The following is a 22,402-nucleotide window of genomic DNA, read 5'->3' as shown; positions in this document are numbered from 1 at the left end:
CTCCATCAACATGACCTCTAGGTAAATCTAACACAAATGAACTTGTGGGCAATAAAAGACATTCAGGAATGTTGAGAGCAGCTTTGTTTCTAACAGCTAAAAAGTAGAAATGACCCCCATGTCTATCAACAAGAGAATGGATAAACATATGGTATCTCCACACACTGGGTTACAACACAGTAATAATTTAAAAGGAATGAAGTTCTGATACACAAAACAGCATGGTTGAACCTCACATGAGGTTGAGTGAAAATTCGCCAGACACAAGAGCACACACTGCATGATACTGTTTAGACGAAGCAGAAGCTCAGGCAGAATCTATCACTGGTGACAGACGTCAGAGGAGTGGTTACCTCTAGGAGTTAAGACTGGCAAGAGCCATGAAGGAATCTTCCGAGGAAGTATTACCAGAAATATCCTAAATCTTAGCTGAGGTGGTGATTTACATATGTATATCCACATATATAAAAATACACTGAGCTTTACATGAAATAATATAGCACCTCCCCCATTTTACTGTTATATTTTGTTATACCTCGATGGGGAAAAAAAAGAATGTTCCTTCCTCTATTCTTTACCAGTTAAGAAGAGCAAATGCAACTCCCATGGGTTAGTTTTATTTCTTCTCCATGCTTATTAGTCACCCTATTAATGACTCACCAAGACCTCTCAAATCAGAAGATTCTGAAAGGCTTTCATGGAGAGGAGCATACAAATTCTTCCAATTGATTATATCAAAATGACCAAATCTGAGTCTCAGATGACATGACCGCCTTCTCTTAGAACTCTGGTATCATCTAATCTGTCAGTATTCTGCAAGTTTCTAAGGCATAAGCAGGATTCTGCACGGTCACCACACTGCAGGTAAGTGGTGCACAAAGAACCACCAACCTCCTGCCTAAACTCCTAATGGCACCATGTCCATACCCAGACTCCCACAGGCGGCTCATGAAGGTACGAGCGAGAAAACCTTAGCAACCAAAATGTAACAGAACAGAGGCCTTGTAGAAACAGGATGCTAATAACAGCAGTCTAGACTTGAGGGACAAAGGCTCTGTTCCTGCAATGCCCAGTAAAATGTATATACTGACCACAATTTGAGCAAGATTTGCTTTAACAACATAGCTTGTGATTCACCCTAAGTTAACAGTCGGAGAGCATGTGCTGAGAGCATACCATCGTTGGCTAAGTGCTGCAGCCAGTCATACTCCTTCTCCGTCTGCTCAGCCAATCTGTATCGCTCAGCCCACCGAAACAGATCACGGAGGGTGATGAAGCCTTGCTTTCCAGCAAACACTGAAGAACCTCTGCGATAGGACTGTTAGAGCACCAAAACAAATGAAAAAGGGTGATGACAAGCACAAAGTACAGAATTGCTAACAAATTTAGGCTCCCAAAGGAAAAGATTCATCACATAGGAAAAGATTACAAAAAATAATACAAGTAGTGGCAAACATGCAGGAAAAGTAATCCTAGAGTGTAGGACCACAGGAGGAAGAGTGGCAGTTATTAGCTTTTTAGGGAGTGATTAAAAAATGTTTAATTCTGACAAAACCCACTTTTAACCCCCCCAAAATAAATGGGATATCCTTAAAAAAAGAAAAAGAAAAAAAACCTGTAGCTTTGTAGAGTTCACAAGAAAAGTCACACAACAAGGATGGATCTCTTTAGTTAGGTCCATTCAAGGATTATTTTATTCATTTAAAAAATGAAAACTTTGTCAATGCCAAATTCCAACCTTAGTAAATGTTTCAATATTATCCACAAGTAGGGAATGTCATCATACACAATTATCAGAAAAATTTTAACGTTATTAAATTGCCAAATTATAAAACAAAACCAAAAAAAAAGAATATTAATGGAATGCATGTTAAAGATAAGATCCTTACTCTGAGAAAAAATAATAAAAGGATGGACGGACTGCTGTTTCTACCCTAAGAGGCCTCAGATTCTATTTACCAAATCTGACCAACACAGTCCATTTGTCACTAAGTGATGGAGAGGTGGAGTACCTGAAGGTCCAGCATGACTTTCACCAACTTGCTGCAGTAGGATGGTGGCAAGCTACACCGCTTATGCAAGATTGTCTCCAACTCAGAACTAGGCAGTTCATCAAAGTGCAATTCCACAAACCGATTCCTGAAGGCTCTAGACAGCACCTGGGAAATGTGCAGAGAACGACATGATAAAGAGGGCCTTTGCATCTAATTTCCAAAGTGGAGGCTCTGTTATTCACTATAAAAAGAAAAATCCTTCAAAAGAGGTAAAAACACAGTCTTACCAAGAAGACTTACACGATGTGGTGACAAACAGGAGAAAAGGGGCAAGTGCTACACACCTTTCTGCCTCCGTAGAGTCCCGGGGGATTCTGGGTAGCAAAGAGCATGAAGCGAGGATGTGCTTTGACAACTTCTTGTGTTTCTGTTATGAGCAATTCACGGTTATCATCCAGCAGTCTGTTCAGTGCCTCTAACACATCGGTGGGGGCCAAATTTAACTCATCTAAAATAATCCAATAGCCCTTCCTCATAGCATCAATAAGAACACCTTAGGGGAAACAAATAATGAGAATCAGTGCATAAATTGGTCCAAAGTGTTATATGCTATGCTATGCTATGCTATGCTAAGTCACTTCAGTCATGTCCGACTCTGTGTGACCCCATAGACAGTAGCCTACCAGGCTCCCCCGTCCCTGGGATTCTCCAGGCAAGATTATGGTTAAATTTCAAAGCAAATTACTCTCTGTAGCTAGTCATGTCCCAAAATCATTTGTGGTGTTAAATATCAAGGAAACATACACTCTTCAAAACTGAGCCCTAGTCCTGTCTACAGTTGACAAGATGAGTGTGGCCCAACGGAAGCATCAGCCCTAACCATCACCACTTATCTGTCATAGAGCCCAGGGAGGAAGAAAAAACAGCCATTAGGGTATCCATGTGCCTCAACTGAAAAGGTTAAAGACTGCTTGAGGAAATCCATGGAACAGAATAATAATCCTACCTTCTTTAAACACAAGCTTCCCTGAGGAGTCAGATGTGTAACAACCGATATACTCCTGAATATCCGTGTGCTCGTGGTTGTTAATACGCACGCAATGGTTACCAGTAGCTGCGGCCAGCCACCGGATCAGGCTTGTTTTACCCACTGATGTCTCTCCCTGAATCAGCACCGGATAGGTTCTTTAAAAGATCAACCAGTAAAGCAATTTAGAAAAAGACAAAAACCAGAATTAAATCATGTAGCATTTAAAAAAAAATGACTAAAACATTTAATATCCTAAGAGGACGTTTTTATACACCCATGCACTATGGAATATTTCTTAAGCCCTGAGCAGTTTCTATGTAAAAACAGCTACTGAGAAACTACTGAAGAAAGTAATTCCAGCCCCTCTTGCACTAGTAAGAACCTGTAAGTGGGACTAGCTACTACTCGCTTAACAAATAACAGGTGATGAGTATCCATCAGCAAAATACTAAAAGGCAATCTTTTTTTTTTTTTTTAAAGGCAATCTTAATAATGGCAAAAATTATCTGCACAGGTACCGCTCCCACCAAATGGTACAACTAGAAATGGTGTTTTGTGCCAGGTGAAAAGTGGCATGACTGACTTTAGAAAGTAATTATTCACTCAGCGTATGAGTAACAGGAAAGCTCTTTGAACGTTAAGGAAGCAGGACTAGCCTTTGAGCAAATACTATCCTGGTAAGACATCAGAGCAGTGAGAGGAAAGATCCACACACCCTGCAGAGACCACTCGGACTATGTCTCTCAGGTTCAGCTTGACGGAAGACGTGAGGATGTATGTCTCGTCTATTGTAGGCTCCTTGTCTCCCACCGAAATCCAGTAGCCTTCCACCTGGATAAGCCTACCTCCTTTCGGTTCTGGAATAGGCTGAAAGACACAAGGGTCAGAGAAATAAACCACAGTCCCACGACAGCTATGGTATTTTCTCAGAGAGGGGTGTAAGAGTGGGAAGTTGAACTGTCACCAAGGATGCTGCCTTTTTCTGGATGCTTTCAACATTAAAATCCACAGATGAACATGAAAATAAAATTACTTTGAGGGATGAGAACAAAATGGTGACATGTACTGGTCTTAAAATTCAGGTAGGGGTAGGTAGATTTGGGGGGAACTTAAAATAATTTCTCAGATAGTTTATGACTCAGTTCTCTTCTCTCATCTACCAAAATTCTCACTCTAATCAAGTATTTTGGTCAAAAATATGTGTTTCATATAAACCACATTCCTCAAACAAGGCCAGTGTTGTACTGCAGTGGGGGGGTGGGGGGGTTACACCACTAAATTTTGGATCCCCTGGAAGACATTAAATATAAAAGCAACCCCCCAGAGAAACTAATTTGTTAAGAATAATATTGTAGTAAAGGCACAATCTTTTGAAGATGTGGTGGAAGTTAAGCTGATTTATACAAAACGACCCTTTCTGATCTATAAGAATGGCAAAGTGGTGGTCACAAATACAGCTACAGAAAAGTGCTCTTTTAGCCTCCTGACTTGAAGCCATAATTGTAGGCACTGCTTTTAAGGACTCCTCAGTCAGGCAGAAGGGCAGCAAGAAAAAAGAACTTAAGCCTCCATCATGTGTAACCATGAGGAACACATACAAAAAATAAGTGCAGGGGAATTGTATTGCAATAACCAAAGCAAGCTTAAGTCTTTTCTCAATGTTTTCACAGTTTACCCAAAGTATATATTCATGTGTTACTTGTATAATTTTTCAAAAGGAAAAAACATTGAGTCCAAGTACTCCCAAGTCCCAATGGCCCTTTCTTCCTAAAGTGAGAGCAACCGACATGTGAACAAGACATTTCGTGAGCCAGTTTCTATCAGCCTCCTTCAGTCCCATGCATTCTGTAATTACCTTTGTCAAACTGAAATGGTAATCGTGTGTAATAGAAAAACAAAAAGGAAAGGAGGGAAAAAAAGTCCAACCACTGATCAAAAGAGAGGTGTGCAAATAAATTATGGTATAAGCTTCTGATGAAATGCTAAGTGACAATCAGAAAGCATGTCACTCACAGTGATTTCTGGTACAGACATAAAAATACATCTAGGATATACTTAGACTAAGAAGGAAGCTACAGAACATTCTTATGAGATGGTCTCCGTTATAACACTTATAATGTTATGAATGGGTATATACAGGCATACCCTATATCAGGCATACCCTAAAGATTTTCCAAGTTGAATTCCAGACCATGGCAATAAAGTCAATATTGCAATAAAGACAGTCACACAAAATTTTGGTTTCTCAGTGCATATGAAAGTTATGTTTACGCTGTACTACAATCTAGTAAGCATGCAATAATGTGTCTAAAAAAATGTACATACCTAAATTTAAGAATGCTCTATTGAGAAAAAATGCTCACCATCAACTGACAACATAGGGTTGCCACAAACCTTCAATCTGTAAAAACTGCAGTATCTGGGACGTACATTAAAGCAAAATGCAATACAGTGAAGTATGCCCGTATTAGAATTTACCTTGCTAAAGCTACACATACACACACAAATATCAGAATTTGATATATAAAAGTTATTTTAATATATATATATATATATATATATATATATATATACACACACACACACACACACACACACATATATGATTTAGAAGGAAAGGACAATCTATAGGGCTTAAATTTCCAAAGAGTAGGATTACCATGACTTTTCACCACCTAAGATACTATCTTAAATACTAAGATACTATCTAATGTTTAGATTTTGTGGGATAAACTGATTGCTTTTATAAATAGAAACAAGTTTTGCAAAAAAAAAAAAACAACAACAAACCCAAACAGCTAACAATCTGATATTTCTGCCTTTCATTTATGTTACATCAAAAATCAAAAAAGAGGACTTTCCTAGTGGTACAGGGTATAGGACCACCTGCCAAGGCAGGAGACACAGGTTCAATCCCTGGTCTTGGAGGATCCCACCTGCTGTGGAGCAACTAAGTCCACACACTGCAACTACTGGGTCTGTGCTCTAGAGCCCACGCGCCCAGAGCCTGTGCTCCGAAACAAGAGAAGCCTCTGCAATGAGTCTGTTCACTGCAACCAAGAGTAGCCCCTGCTCACCGCAACTAGAGAAAGCCTGCACACAGCAACAAAGACACCGGCGAAGCCAAATACACAAAAGTTTAGAAAAAGATTAAAAAAGAACCTACCTGCTTCAGCAGACTTTTTATGTTGCCAGAGACAATGTGTTGACAAATGAGCTTCTGAACCACTGGGTGTGAGGCCCTGTCAAGTTGTGTTAAGAAACCCAAACAAAAGCCCTAGAAAAAAACACAAATATACACGACAGTAGTTATCCTTCTGTAATAAGAGGCCAACTTATTCCAAGAACACAATTCAACCTCTCGAGCGGTGTTGGTGCACAGAACAACTTTTAAACGTGTTACAACGGTAGAAAAAGGAGGATGGTTAGGTGAGAGTTCTGGGATGAAACATTCTGGGCTAGTCTGACTGAAGCACACAGAGCAGGCACCTGCATCCCCATGCCTCCCTCCCCAGGGCATGCCCACCCCCCAAGCTCCCCGCCACACAGACTGTACACAGACCTCATAGAGTGACCGCTGTATGTTGCCACATGGATTGGAAGCTGCAAATCGCAGGGCCCTACACAGAGTCCGAAGGCTGTAGTGAGGTCTGTGGCCAGTCCCGTCCACCAATTTTGTTCCAGACTCTTTCCTCACAGCAGTGTAGAAGCTAAAAAGAGGAAGCAGTTCAGATTTATTTCAGTAACCAATAAGTGTTATTATTTTGCTGTTGTTCCTGTTTTTTCTACAGAAGGGTCAAGAGTCATTTTTATAGATTAAGTGGCCAAGCTTACATAAAACTTGCCATCAAAAATAATAAAATGAAGATGGATCAGTTTCTTTCAGGATGGAAAGAGGAGAGATGAGAAATCTCTGACTCTTAAGGAAAAGACAGGGAGATTTAAGAGGTACTTATCAAGAATCTTTTGAATCCTAACACAGGGTTCCAGAGTTGGCTTTAATATGAGAGTCAAGTGAAATCTCTGTATAAACTCCAGTGGTGATGGCCAAGCACACGGAGAACAAAAGTCATGGTGTATTTTAAAGTCTATAGATATGGCTATAACCAACAATGACAAAGTCATAAAAAGACTGATAATCGGTGACCATGTCTATCTTCATTACCACATACTTTAGAAGTTCAGAAGATGACAAGATGGAAGAAATTTCAGATGGAAACATCAAATGCAAAACTCAAAAATTCCTGATAATTCATAAGCAGATACCACAAAATCAACTGTAACCAAGTGTGTGTCAGAGATAAAACTCAGGTTCTTGCCCAAATGGGATCTGGCTTGCCTCCTTTCAATCTAGCTATCCTTTCTTTTGTAGAAAGAATCTACATTCCAGAGTGAGTTTTTATATACAGAACATGCACCTCTTGTACTACCAGCACTTATAAGAGCCACACTGCTTTATCCCCAGCTTTCTGAATATTTGTACTATTCTTGGCTAATGAAAAGTGCTCAGATTTTAAAATGTGGTGTGACAAACCATTCCAAAGCCCTCTGACAAATGTCTCCTTGACTAACCTATTTAAAACATGGTTCCACATCTTATTTTCTAACTGACATTTTATGTGTTATTTTTCTTCACTTATCACAACCAAAAATAACAGTACATCTCTCTTTATTTATTGGTTATCTTCACCTGCAGAATTAAAGCTCCATGAAAAGAACAAAGATTCTGTTTTATTTACAGCTGTACTCCTAGCACCTAAGCCACTCAATAACTATTCGTACTAAAAAAAAAAAAAAAAAAAGGAATAAAGCACAAAAAGCAAAGTAAAACACTAACATGATCTAACTTCAAAACCTTCACGTAATGTATGTTTCATTTTAGAGGTCACAGAGAAAATTAAGTAACATGCCCCAGATGACAGAATTAGTTTGACACAGCCAGCACTAGAATCCAGGGTGTCTGATACAAAGATTATACCCTCTCCAAATGGCATGCAAAAAAGAGGAAAGAGACTCAAATTAAAAGTACCAAGCCATACCACCACTCTATAGATCATTCAGCTAAGCCCTATTAATTCCAAATCAGACCCAATCAATTATATCAAGCTTTCCCCCCTTCTATGGCTAACATGCAAACTGCACAAAGGATTTCACCAAGGCAAATCAAAATACTATTTATATCTCCTCAAAGAATTTGAATCCTCCAAGGACTCAAACTCTCAGCTGTGAATACAGAAGTAATTAGGAGAGTATTATCTGTTACATATTTCCATAGGCAGTGATTTATAAGCTCTGTATGTAGTACGTTGGCCAAAAAATTTGAGTTTTTCTCTACCATCTTACAGAAAAACCCAAATGAACTTTTTGGCCAACTCAATAGCTCCCTTAGGAAAATCCAAGGAAGTCCATAGTTTCCAGCTTTAAAAATAAAGTCTAAATAATCCTTCCATCAGTCTTCTCTTGTTAGAAGCAAAAGAAGAAAATTTATATGTATGAGACACATATTTTTCTGTTTAGAGGAAAAGTTTATAAAGAGAAACCAGAGAGAACGCACGTTATGATTCCTTGTACTGTGTTCTTATTCACACTCAAGCCTTTCAGATAATCCACAATAAGAATCTGTAAGTCTTCTTTACTTTCTAATTCTTCTACATAAAGTTCTGTGAACCTGTAAGACAATTATTCCATTATTGCCATATTGAGGAAGTTAATACATCTATCTTAACAAACAAAAACACAAGACAAAAGTTATGTCAACTCATTTTACCCACTTGTAATATGAATTATGAAAGCCTTTCAACTTGGGATACAGATTGATCATAACAAAACAGAAAATAACGTAACTGTTACCCAAAATCTACACTATAACTACTACTACTGTGAGACAAAAATCAGACAGCCCTTGCAAAAACAGTTACAAAAATAAGGCTTATTCTTCCTCATTCTCGGGCTTCCCAGGTGGCACAGTGATAAAGAATCTGCCTGCCAATGCAGGAGACGCAAGTTTGATCCCTGTGTTGGGAAGATCCCCTGGAGTAGGAAATGGCAACCCCACTCTAGTATTCTTGCCTGGGAAATTCCATGGGCAGAGGAACCTGGCGGGCTACAGTCCATGGGGTTGCAAAAGAGTTGGACACGACTGAGTGACTGAACACACATCCTTAATCTCAGAATGTGTTCTTGATCACAACTACATGTAACAAAAAGTACATACAACAACAACAAAGTCCCCTCAACGTCAAAAATTAACAGTTGTAGCAAAGGAAAATACAACTCATGGTTGATAAAATTTGCCCAGGTTTTTATTATATTATTACTATTTTATTATTTTATAACGTGGGAAGAGATTTAATAAAGTTTTAACACTATTTTAAAACTCAGATTCAACAGAAGGTTACCAACAACAAGCTCATGTATCTTTTCCCAGTGCTACACACAAATCTTTCCCCTGTTACTCAATGTTTAATGATGAAAACTGAAACTTAATGTCCTTTTACAAATCATTAGCCTGATCCAAAAGGACTCATCCTAAGATGCACGTTATATGAGATACTGTTATTTCCTTATATGAAGGTTTTCTAATAGCCAAAGGGCTAGTTGAAGAAGGAAAGATTTTTGTTTTCAACAATATCCATGAGTCATCAAATGGATTAACATTAAATGTCAAATTAACAACCCAAAGGAAAAAATTCCCTAGTGTTCTGGAGTTTTCTGTATTCCTACCACCTATACAAAGAAAAACATGACAAATAAGATTCTTCTATCAGCAGTCAAGAAATTTCAAGCATTGTTATGAGGGTTGATTATGTTACTACTACCAATCAATAAATCAAGAGAACTTATTTTAAAACTGTCTACAGGTACCAGGCCATGTCCCCTTACCTGTTTCTTATTCCTGGTGGGAGATTTCTTTTGCCTACATCAGTTGCTGGATTCATACATGCAAATAAACGGAAGTCGGGGTGACGAACCAGTGGTTCTGTTAAAAGAAAACTATAACTTCTCAATAACTTGTAACAGTAAGTGATGGGGGGAGACTAACTCCACTGAGCCCCCGGGTGAATCACTCTGTCTCAAGGCTCAGCAAGGGTGGTACTACTGGCTGCTCAACCATCTCTGCCTTTGATGAAACCCCGCTGAAATCAGTTTCCACATCTATGTATACAACCTAATTTTAAGCTGCCATTCCACCATCTCTTATGGTGTGGCTGTCCATGCTATTTATGTTTCATCACCTACTCACCAGTGTGTATTTTGTCATTGAGTGAGCATGCTTTATTACCCACTATCCAAATGCTTTGACAAATTATTTTATTTTTTTCATTCCTGTAACACTTAACAGTAAGACTCTGCATAAAATTACTATCTACAGAATAAATAAATCACACTGAGAGGCCCATGCAATCTGCCTAACTGAAAGAACACTACTTTAAAGAGGTCAAAAGGCCTCGCGTCAAGTCCAGCACCAGGAGGATCAAGAGCTACCTGTGTCTCCTCGATCCAGCAACACCAGGGAGCCAGAGGAGCCTTCAAGTAAACCACTCAGACATTCTAAAGTTTCTGGAGCAGCCAGGTTAATCTCATCCAACAAAATCCACTCTCCTCTCTTCACGGCCTGAGCTAATGTACCCTAGAAGATGAAATTAAATGTCAGGGATCCATTTCAGATGCAGACATACTCACCAACAGCAGTTATGAGAGCAGGGTTAGAGCAGAGGCAGGGGCAAACTGCTCCTGCCTGATGAGCTTATGCCTTGATGCCAATGGTGCCAACTGGCTGCCAGAGCAAAGGTCAAGCTAACTTTTTTCAAATGTCCAAAAAGGTCAAAGAAATATCTTTGAGCCTAAGAGTAAGATGCAATAAACTAGACCACTGCATTATATGGGTGGTGAGGTAAATAAAAACCTACAATGTATTCAGATGTTTAAAAGCATCCAAATGGCTACAAAAGCAACCCAAATAAACACAGGGTGAGGCTATAAGTAAGTACACCAAGAAAAGATAAATGACCAAGAGTGTGCAGTACTTATAATAGAACCTTCACAGTTTCTGAAGAATGTCAAAATGAACCTCTCCTGATTTTATCTCTTGAAGTTCTATTTTCAAAAGCACTGAAAAATAAACCTTATAATCCATTCAACTGACATATCAGAAACTGAACTGTTTTAGTGTTATTTAAGTGCTTTATACTTTTGCTTTCACAGTGATCCTAATAAAGAATCTTCTGTAAGTTAAAAAAAAAAAAAAAAACAGACCAAATGTACGGAACTTCAGTGTGATGCCAAGTCATGAAATAGGTATAAACCCTATTTTGACAGCACTTGATAATTTCATTGGTTATTTTAGAAACAATTATAATAAGATGAAGTGCTGATGTCTAAATTCTCCACAACAGATATATGGTTGAGGGACCTCTCTCTCATTAAGACATCATCTCAAGTAAGATTCTTGCATCACCCTTAGGGTGAGAGGTCTGAAGACTATCGCGATTTTCTTTAATAAAAATATAAAAAAAACTTTAAGTCACAAATATTCAATTACACTGATCCTGCAAGGTCACAGGACAGAAAATAGTACAACTACTCATGCACTGAAATAAAAAATGTAGCCCCACTTGAATGGATCCAAATCCACCTCCCACCCACAAATACAAACACAGCTACAAAACAATAAAAATTCACGAATTATCCTCAACTGCATCTTACAAAATAATAACAACAGTGCTCATGAACACTACAATTTTGGGCTTCCCTGGGGGCTCTGTGGAGAAGAGTCTGCCTGCCAATGCAGGAGACACGGGTTTGATCCCTGACCCGGGAAGATCCCACATGCCACAGAGCAACTAAGCCCTTGCACCGTAAGTACTGAGCCTGCGCTCTAGAGCCTGGGAGCCACAGCAACCAAGGCCTTGCAGCTATAGCTTGTGCCCCACAGCAAGAGAGGCACCACAATGTGGAGCCCGAGCACTGCATCTAGAGAGGAGCCCCCATCACTGCGACTCGAGAAAAGCCCGGGCAGCAGTGAAGGTCCAGCACAGCCAAAATTAATTAAAATCTTAAATTATATAAAAAAGACTTTATCACATCTACAAAAAGACATTTAACCCCCTCTCAAAGAATTCTTTCATTAAGTGTTTACTGTTCTAAACAACAAGCCCTAAAATGTCAACATGAAGAGAAGACAGAACAGTAGCCTCTTTAACCTGCATTTTGCATCAAATCAACATTCCCTTAACCTAAACAATCAAAGCAAAATACCTCTACAAATGCAAACAATAGGGCATTCTCAGTCATTTTCATCTGTTGTTGGGCATGGTTGAGTCTAAGACCAAATGCTTCCCACTTCTCTTTTAGTAGTGACCCTAGAGAAGAATAAAGACAAGAATAAAAAATATATTTTGCGTCATAATATATATAAAACTTAAAACACCAGATAATTAACAAAACACACACAAAAACCACATCTTAGACATGTAAAAAATTAAGTCCAAATGCTTACACAATTCCAACCATATGCAGCCACTGTACTAGCCACTTCATTTATATGCATATGCATTAGAGAACTCATTTATTCTCACTATTCCCACTTTATAGATGAGAAAGTAAAGACTAAGCCACCAAAAGCCCCATTTACGTGGAATCCAGTTTTCTGGAAATAACCTCTTCTAAGCATATGTGACTTACTGACCACTAAGTGGTACTTGTACATCAACACCACCAACCACTGACTTTTATAGAAATCTTGCTGAATCCCAGGAGCAACAATACTTTAGAATTAGTCATATCAGCCCTAAGTCTCAGCAATCCCTAGTTTTGCATCATTCTGCCCCAAACTCCTCCTAATTCTGCTCGCTAGACTCCAGCCATGACCTCCTACCGGCAGCCTGGGCTGCCACCTACCAGGCTCACTCTCTGCCCCAGCCTTGTTGACAGCCGACTTGTGCACATGCTGCATTAGCTTCAGGAGATCTTGCCACCGTTTCTGCCTGTAACACGTCTGAATGTGTCCCAAGAACGTAAAGTTCTGCTTCTTCGAAAATGTCTGAACAAAGAGTTCTTCAAATGCCTCCCGTAAAGGCAGCCAAATAAGCTTATGGTCCACTGGCTTGTAACTGAAACAAAAGGCAGATATGTGATTCACAAACTTCTGAAGCTAACAGAAACCAGGAGGCATACCTAAGAAAACAGGAATAGGTGTAAGATTTCTTCTACATCAAAATCAGAAACAATAGCAAAATACTTAAAATCTATGTTAAAGTTTTAAATTATGATCTATTTTTTCCCCATGTTGTTTGAAGGGTCTATGCTAAAGGTAATCATTAGATAACCAAATTATGAAAAAATCTGAAATTCTAAACTGGGTAGTGAGAGGCATGTCATTTATTCTACTAACACATTTAAATAATCATCATGTATATTTAATGATAAACCATATTTTATTAAGAGTGACCAAAATGTTTTTGAGATATTTTAGGAAAAAATATAACATCCGAAATTGATTTACTTAAGCATCTTGTACTTACTTTAACATCATGCCTTGTCAATGGTGGGGTGGAGGAAGAGACTGCTCCCAAAGATATTAAAAATTGGGGGAAGGGGACAGTAAAAAAAAAATTTTTTTAGATGTTGCAATGGTTTGTGACCCTCCAAGGCTTAACTATTTATTTCTGAGTATTAAGATTCTCTTTTATTTCTTAGCATTTTATTTTTCTGGTTGGGGAATTAGGGAATTAATTCATTTAAATTAAAATTTAATTTACTACTGGGGGTGGGGAGAGGTTAATAAGAGTCAAGAAACACTGCTCTGGCTAGATTTAAGATAAGTTGCCCAAGCAGCACTAATCATTCTGGAAGATTAGACAAGATCAAGCGTACAACTTTCTTCAGCCTAGGATACTAAATACTACAATTCAAGGATGATAACCTCAATTTTATTTCCAAGAAATATAATTTGAGAACCGAAACAGTATCAAAATGTTTTGAAACAAGCAAGTACAATTGGAGAATCATGGATACTATTTACTCACTGGCCTAAGGAGGAACAACGAGACAAGCGAAACCCAGTGCCCTGAAACTGAGCATCTACATGGAAGAGTCCGATTTCAGAGAAAGTATGACAACTTCACGAACTTAACTTCGCTTCCCAGCAAGCACTGACCCATTAATTAGTAAAAACATTCCTTTACTCCATTCATTCCACTGAGATTTACTGTGCACCTCTAGGGTTCGGCACTGAGTAAACAAGACCCACCAGCTCTTGCCCCTCAGGAGCTTACAATCTAACCAAAAAGACAGTAGAGGAAGATACCTACTGGTATAAAATATCCAGTAGAAACTGGTATGCCAGTAGATAAAATGAAAGCAAAGGGGGTGAAAGAAGAATTTTAGTACTTTAGCTGTGATGGTCAGAGGAAGCTGTGTTAAAGATAGGAATTTGAAGGCAATCAAACAAAAAAGGGTTTGGCTAAGTAAATACCCCTGGGTGGCAGGGGAGGTGACAGAGGAAACAGAAACACGGAGGGGAGTGTGGTTGGCAAGGCAGCAGAGCTGAAGGAAGGATAGGGAGAAGTGTCCTGGAGAGGTGGTGAAGGGTTTGTAGTATATTCCACATGGACTGAAGTCAGGGAGGAAGACAGTGATGTAATCTGATCACACTATCACATAATCACATCCATCTACCAAATGGAAGAGAGGCTGGAGGAGAAGGAAAGATGAAAGCCCTACACTGGACTAGGCAGAGGACGATGAGCCAGAATGTCAGCAGCGGAATGTTGAGAAATTAAGCAAAATACAAATGTTTTTTAAATAAAATAGCTAGTCTTAAAGATGAGGGAATAAATGGGATCCAAAGCTAACTGAGGCAGCAGAGTAATGATTAAGAAGGTAGATGCTCAGGCAGACTGCTGGGTTCAAGTCACAGACTAGCCATTACTTTGAACAAGGCACTTAATCCTTGTGAGCCTCAGGTCCCTTGTGTATAAATGGGAATAATGAACAGGTTGTTAAGATGGCTGAGTGAGTAAACAGGTAAAAACTCAAAAGAGTGCCTGGCACAGGGATGCCATTGAAGAGCAACCTGTTACTATAACTAGTAACTAGCTCAGTGAACTGAATTCATGAAAGAAATGGCTTTATATTTCACATTAGTCTGGGCTCCTTAAGAAAAAAGCTTGTTCATTTAAAACTGAAGGCATATTGGCTGGTTAAGTTAATAAATGCTTCAAATGATGGCGAAAATGAACATACATATATATAGCTTGCTGAAAATAAAAATAAAAATTAACTAAAACACTCAATGGAAACCAACCTGTCACAGGGCGAACTGATGAATCAAACTATGAACTGAGACTAGAGTTTCCAAGCTATCTTTTGAAAGGACGCCTCAGGAGCAACCTGAAGGCCAAGAGAAGGAAATCTAGACCACCTGGTCCTCGTGGACAGTCACTCAGGGTCTACCTGCTACATACATGATACATGGAGACCACAAACAAGATTCACTTGAAAATGACTAGAACAAAAGAAAATGACACTCCAAAATGACCATACATGAAAGAACACCAAGTGCAAAAGAAACATGAAACAGCACGTGATGAGCAACTAAGAAGCAAACCCTTCACCTCATTCGGGATCCGGATTCTGAGTCTGAGAACAGGCACTTGTGCCCTGCTGTCTCCCGTGCTGTTTCCTTCATGGACGATGCTTACTTGAGGGGCTTAGAGGAGAATGCAGGTTGGCCATTTTATTTCTATTTCTGTAAGATCTTTAATTTTCCTCTCATTTCTCCTTTCCATCATTGTTGACTTCTCCAAGGACCCCTCCCCGTCTCTCTATACCTGTTTCTCCTTCAGAGGCTGCCCCTCCCAACTCCATTTCCAGAACTGTGAACCTGTGTTCTGTGTTTTGCCATTTAGTGCAGACTTTCATTTTCTGGAATGGTTTTATCTGCTTCATCTAAGTCCTCTGTATCATCCACTCTTTTCTACAGTCTCATAGGCTCTCTCCAGCCCAATGCTGTTGGAATTTGGTTTACTGCTCTACTCCCAGGTAACCTGTAGGTCTCTGTGCTATTTACCAGAATCTACTTTAATCAGAATGACAAAAATGAGTTAAAAGTGAGGGGAAAGATATACCACACTAACAGTAATCAAAAAAGTAAGTAGGTACATATGCAAACAAAACTCACAGGCAATCTGCAGGAATGCAGCTCAAGTGCCTGATGGCCTTGAAGGCCTTATTCTTACAATATGTATTTATCCTTAATTACAACTTCTCAAAAAACCAGTCAAAAGGATCCAGATTTGCAAGTCAGACTAATTAGGACTATAAATTTCTTTTCTCTTTCACCATAGTATTTGGTAAATGCAAAATATGTTTAATAAACAAATTATTAATACAAAACATAAAACCAGTTTCATAGTTAGATAAAACTAACCACACCTTTCCAAAATAGAACTATGAAGCTTTCTATACCCCTTCTCCCTACCCACTCCTTTGTCTTCCATACCCTTGCCTTTTAATAAAATCATTTTTGCTTCAAATTGTATACACAAAGACTCTTAAGCAGTCATTCATACATCTAAGATATATATTAAAAGATGTGATTTACACACCACTTGCAGTTATACAAAAGGACAGAAAACAAGGCATACTTACAGCCATACAAAAACTGAATTGTATCTAACTTTTCTTTTGATTACTGATGCTAACTTACTAACAAGTTAGCACCAAAAATAAAATTCCAGTTACCACATTCTAATTTTAGCCTTTTGTATTATCAATTACATCAGGGCACAATGTGTATTCCCTACATTTAAAACTACTTGCATTTAAAAAAAAAAGGAATTAAAGAAGAAAACACTATTTGCAATGGCTGATATAACACTACAAAGTCTTAAATGAGACCGATACAGCCTATGTTTAATTAGTACAAGAACAATGCCATCTGTGTTAGCTATACTTAACTGCAGGGCATTACAGAATACAGAGTAGAAACAGATAGTAGTACAGACATACTTGGAGAAGGAAATGGCAACCCACTCCAGTATTCTTGCCTGGAAAATCTCATGGACAGAGGAGCCTGGCCGGTGACAGTCCAGGGGGTTGCTAAGAGTTGGACATGACTGAGCAACTAAACAACAACGACAGACATACTAGTTAAATAACAAACTCCATTTATTACTAAGAACACACTGCAAGTACCACAACGAGGGATAGGAGAGACTGTCAATTAACTGAACAGAAGAAATATAAAGCAAAGTAGAAAAGACCACTGAGGAAAAACAGAGTAAAAGAAGAACTGGGGTAAGAGAGGTTAAGTCTCAGCTGACAGATTTTAAGACAGTATAGAAATTTAAAATATAACATCAAGGTACGTGTAGAGCAGAATTTAAGGGTCCAGAGGGTAAGAAAATGAAAAGCACAAAAGGAAGCAGGATTCCACACTGGCACTCCACCCAGAGCAGGAAGGGATAGAGACTGGTAAAAGCAAAAGTAAAAATAATGCTACAGTGTAAGGTGTCCTTAAAAAAAAATGAGTAAATAAAGAACTTCTCGTAGACATCATAAAGAGAAAAAAGAACAATAACTTCTATTGTTCTATGCTTTTAAAGATTTATGCAAGCAACTGTTTAGAATTAATGGGACAGTTCCTAGTATCATTCAACATAAGGTATGCCAATAGCATCTATCAGTTTTACAGCCTTCAGCACACATTAAAATTGTTCAAAAACTAACATATTCAAAAGCATCAAAAGGAAGAAGGGCATTTAGTTGACCACAGTGATGTTCCATTTAACCAAGTGGAGGCTACTTAACCTTTCAAAGATAAACAAATTGCAGGAGAGTCTTGCTTGAAGGCAGCATAACTCAAGAACATACTCCAGATAAATATTACTTAACTGCATTCAGTTCAGTTCAGTTGCTCAGTAGTGTCCAACTCTTTGCGACCCCACGGACTACAGCACACCAGGCTTCCCTGTCCATCACCAACTCCCGGAACTTGCTTAAACTCATGTCCATAGAATCAGTGATGCCATCCAACCATCTCATCCTTTGTCGTCCCCTTCTCCTCCCGCCTTCAATCTTTCCCAGCATCAGGGTCTTTCCAAATAAGTCAGTTCTTCGCATCAGGTAGACAATGTTTTGGAATTTCAGCTTCAGCCTCAGCCCTTCCAATGAATATTCAGGACTGATTTCCTTTAGGATGGACTGGTTGGATCTCCTTGCTCTTCAAGGGACTCCCAAGAGTCTTCTCCAATATCACAGTTCAAAAGCATCAATTCTTTGGCACTCAGCTTTCTTAAAGTCCAACTCTCACATCCATACATGTCTACTGGAAAAACCACAGCTTTGACTAGACAATCTCTGTCTATCAATCTCTGCTTATTGATATGCTGTCATATGGTCAAAACTTTTCTTCCAAGGAGCAAGCTTTTTTAATTTCATGGCTGCTGTCACCATCTGCAGTGATTTTGGAGCCCAAAAAATAAAGTCTGTTACTGTTTCCATTGTTTCCCATCTATTTGCCATGAAGGGATGGGACCTGATGCCATGATCTTAGCTTTCTGAATGCTGAGTTTTAAGCCAACTTTTTCACTCTCTTTTCACTTTCATCAAGAGGCTCTTTAGTTGTTCATTTTCTGCCATAAGGGTGGCGTCATCTGCATATCTGAGGTTATTGATATTTCTCCCAGCAATCTTGATTCCAGCTTGTGCTTCATCCAGCCCAGCATTTCGCATGATGTACCCTGCATATAGGTTAAATAAGCAGGTTGACAGTATGCAGCCTTGACGTACTTCTTTCCCGACTTGGAACCAGTTTGTTGTTTCATGTCCAGTTCTAACTGTTACTTCTTGACCTGTATACAGATTTCTCAGGAGGCAGGTCAGGTGCTCTGGTATTCCCATCTCTTTAAAAATTTTCCATAGTTTGTTGTGATACACAGTTGACTGCATACTCACCTTTATATTCCAGCCCCCACCCCACACCCTCAGCAGGATCTCTGAGAGCAAGAACCTCAAGAATTCTTTAAAATGAAAAGAAACATCTACATACCCCAAGAGTCCCTTAATAAACCCTAATAAATATCCTGCTGGGGTAGGCACAGGGGGCAAGTTGTTGAACATTCTTCCAAGGTTAGTATTAAGCTTAATAGGAAAGAAGTGTTTCTTACCTCAAGCAGTGAACACAAAACAACAAGAAAAAGGTTTAAAACCATACTTACCCTCCCAGCAAATCTGCAGTGTCACTTTGCTGATTCATATTGACAACTCTCAAACGGTGGCCTTTAAGAAAAAAAGGGTATAAAGAGTTATTCTGAAAATGTAAAGACTGACAATACCCACTGTGATCCGATGTGCGGACATGGGTATGGGCAAATCTTTTAATGTGCACTTCCTCTGACCCCTCATTTTATTTTTAGAATCTTGACTGTTCAAAATTTTAACCTAACCCAGAGAGAATGAAAGAGTCACTGCTCTAGCATCGGGTAACTGAAAACAACAACAACAAAATCCTTCAGTAAGTCAATGTCTATGAATTAGAACTAAATAAATATCTAGTGTGAAATATTAATTTAGACATCAGAACAGGAATGAGGCAGTTCTGTTTTTAAAGATGGCCAATGTGCTTAACTAAACACAATACAGGGAAGGATCCCATCTGTTTCAAAACAAAACCAAAGCACTATGTATGTGCAGGCCATAGATTAGAACTGAAAAAAATTAATACCAACATGTTAATAGTTATTTCCAGGGAGAGAGATTACATTGTTTCCAAGGAAAAAGATTCCAGTGCTTATCTCCAGGGGAAACAGAGCTGTGGCACTTTTTAAGTTCCAATATTCTTTGGACTCTAGTTTTTAAAAAGGCAGTCGTATGAAATGAAATGCCTATCGTCTAGGACAGACTGCATCCGCTCCAGGAGTTACCTGTAATGTGAGCCAAATACTGGACTGTGGAGGTTTTGCCTGTTCCAGTTTCTCCCACCAGCAACACAGGCTCCCCTTTGCTGACACATACTGCGAGCTGTTCGATAAGAACAGAGGATGGCCTCGTAGCAGCAAAGGTGAACTTTTCCCTGGGGAGGTGAAAGTACGTAAGCAGTTGGAGAGACAAGCTGCAAGCTTCTCTTAACGTTGTTCTGAGGAATCAGACTCGATAAACAAGACAACTCAAGAAAGGACTGTCTTCACATTGTATGGGATAGCTCACAACATAAGAATTGCAGAATTCATTCTATAAACATGGAGCATTTACATACCTAGTACTTCACTAGGCTCTAGAAATTCAAAACACCGACAAGATAAAACATCTGTACTACCTATGTCATCTTGGGCAAATTACTTAACCTCTCTTAGCCTTGGTTTCCTAACCTGTACAATCTGGACAACAACACTTACTAGTTGCAGTAAGTCCTCCACAAATTCATGTCCACCCAGTAGCTGTGAATGTGACCTTATTTGGGAAAAAGGTCTTTACAGGAATAAGATAAAAATCATACTGTATTGGACTTAAGGCCTGGTCTTAAATCCAATGGCCCGTGTTCTCATACAGAAAGAGAAATTTACAGACACAAAAAAGACACACAGGGAAGAAGGCCATAAGACAATGGAGTCAGATACTGAACTGAAGCAGCTACAAGGTAAGGAACACCAAGGACTAGTGCCCGCCATCAGAAGCCAGGAAGAGGCAAGAGCCTCCAGAGGGAACGTGGCCCTGCCAGCACCTGGACTTCAGCCTTCCAGCCTCCAGAACTGAGAAGAAATGTTTATGGCAAACCATCAAGTTTACGGCCCTAGAACCCACATGTCAAAGCGGGAGACACAAGAGACCCAGGTTTGGTTCCTGGGTCGGGAAGATTCCCTGGAGTAGGAAATGGCAACCTACTCCAGTATTCTTGCCTGGAGAACCCCATGGATAAAGGAGCCTGGCAGGCTATAGTCCATGGGGTTGAAAAGAGTCGGACATGACTAAAGCGACTTAGCATGCATGGATACATGAATCAAGTTTATGGTTAATTTGTGAGGTGAGTCCTAGGGCGCTAATAAACACATTAATTCATAGGATTACTATAGTCACATGCAAAAACATGCAAAACAGCACTTAGCACAATGTTAGGAATACAGCAAATATTTAGTAAATGGTTAACTAGGTATCAAAAACTTATACAATTCCAGCCTTCAAGGAATTAACAGACTAATTTAGGACCAAGCCTGCCTTCCAAGTGATGCTTACTTCACTTAATAAATAAATTACAATGAATAAAATCAAAGATACATCTTTGCTGGTCCCAAATCTCTAAGCACCCTCATCACCACCCTCCAGCTCCTAATATCCAGTTTCACAGGACACATTTTAGGAAATCACTGCTCCTTACCAGTCTAGCACACTGGAGAGATCACAGTTCAGACATGGGTTTTACTCAGAGAAAAGGGTCAGGACCAAATGCTCCTTGCGCCAAGTTCCCAATGACCCCACAGTGCTCAGCTCAGCTTGGAACCCTGATTACCTCTGTATGTGGACAGCCTCGCTTTGTTTTCGGAGAAGCCGCACTCGACCCACTTGCACATCAAGCTCGTTGATCACAATTTCTGGTTTGTAAAGTTGACAGAAGAATTCCACCTATGGGAGGGGAAAAGATTTACCTGAGTAAAATTCTGCATACTCTTCAAACACTTAAATCATGAGGCTTACTGTGCCACCTCTAGAAGCACTTTCGGCTTCCTATATAGGCAAGTTAGCGTTTAATTTTATTTTAAAATATTTTCCAAGTTTCTGTTTTTAAAAACATTGATTATGAATGTTCCCTAACACTACAATTTATTGATTCAAATATGCCTCTATCTACCTACATAAAGTGAACAGTCAAGAAAAGCTATACTCCTAAAAGATACTTCTAAAAAAATCAAAGTAATTTTTCTTCAGCTATGTTTTCTGCACAACAAACTGGAAAATTCTTCAAGAGATGGGACTACCAGACCACCTGACCTGCCTCCTGAGAAATCTGTATGCAGGTCAAGAAGCAACAGTTAAAACTGGACATGGAACAACAGACTGGTTCCAAATTGGGAGAGGAGTATGTCAAGGCTGCATATTGTCACCCTATTTATTTAACTTACATACAGAGTACATCTTGCGAAATGCTGGGCTGGATGAAGCACAAGCTGAAATCAAGATTGCTGGGAGAAATATCAATAACCTCGGATATGCAGATGACAGCACCTTTATGGCAGAAAGCGAAGAACTAAAGAGCCTCTTGATGAAAGTGAAAAGAGGAGAGTGAAAAAGTTGGCTTAAAACACATTAAAAAAGGTCACGGCATCCAGTCAAATCACTTCATGGCAAACAGATGGAAACAATGGAAACAGTGACAGACTTT

At 39.2% G+C, this 22,402-nt stretch overlaps 1 protein-coding gene across 1 annotated transcript in view; it reads right to left on the bottom strand.

The window, feature by feature from the left end:
• Window positions 1–22,402, bottom strand: part of MDN1 (midasin AAA ATPase 1) — a 140,187-nt gene that overhangs the window by 83,920 nt on the left and 33,865 nt on the right. Inside the window, exons 13-27 of the mRNA XM_027551397.1 lie at window positions 21,533–21,645; window positions 19,953–20,101; window positions 19,248–19,308; window positions 12,925–13,136; window positions 12,283–12,386; window positions 10,510–10,654; window positions 9,907–10,003; window positions 8,579–8,692; window positions 6,587–6,734; window positions 6,191–6,301; window positions 3,740–3,891; window positions 3,001–3,179; window positions 2,339–2,547; window positions 2,013–2,159; window positions 1,177–1,318 (exon numbers count right to left, since the gene is read on the bottom strand). Of these exons, the coding sequence (XP_027407198.1) occupies window positions 1,177–1,318; window positions 2,013–2,159; window positions 2,339–2,547; window positions 3,001–3,179; window positions 3,740–3,891; window positions 6,191–6,301; window positions 6,587–6,734; window positions 8,579–8,692; window positions 9,907–10,003; window positions 10,510–10,654; window positions 12,283–12,386; window positions 12,925–13,136; window positions 19,248–19,308; window positions 19,953–20,101; window positions 21,533–21,645 (2,083 nt within the window). The remainder of the gene's footprint in view (window positions 1–1,176; window positions 1,319–2,012; window positions 2,160–2,338; window positions 2,548–3,000; window positions 3,180–3,739; window positions 3,892–6,190; window positions 6,302–6,586; window positions 6,735–8,578; window positions 8,693–9,906; window positions 10,004–10,509; window positions 10,655–12,282; window positions 12,387–12,924; window positions 13,137–19,247; window positions 19,309–19,952; window positions 20,102–21,532; window positions 21,646–22,402) is intronic.

This window comes from Bos indicus x Bos taurus, chromosome 9, assembly GCF_003369695.1.
Source record: "Bos indicus x Bos taurus breed Angus x Brahman F1 hybrid chromosome 9, Bos_hybrid_MaternalHap_v2.0, whole genome shotgun sequence".
NCBI lineage: Eukaryota > Metazoa > Chordata > Mammalia > Artiodactyla > Bovidae > Bos > Bos indicus x Bos taurus.
Note: the sequence above shows the minus strand (reverse complement) of the source record. Positions and strands in the feature narration are given on the sequence as shown.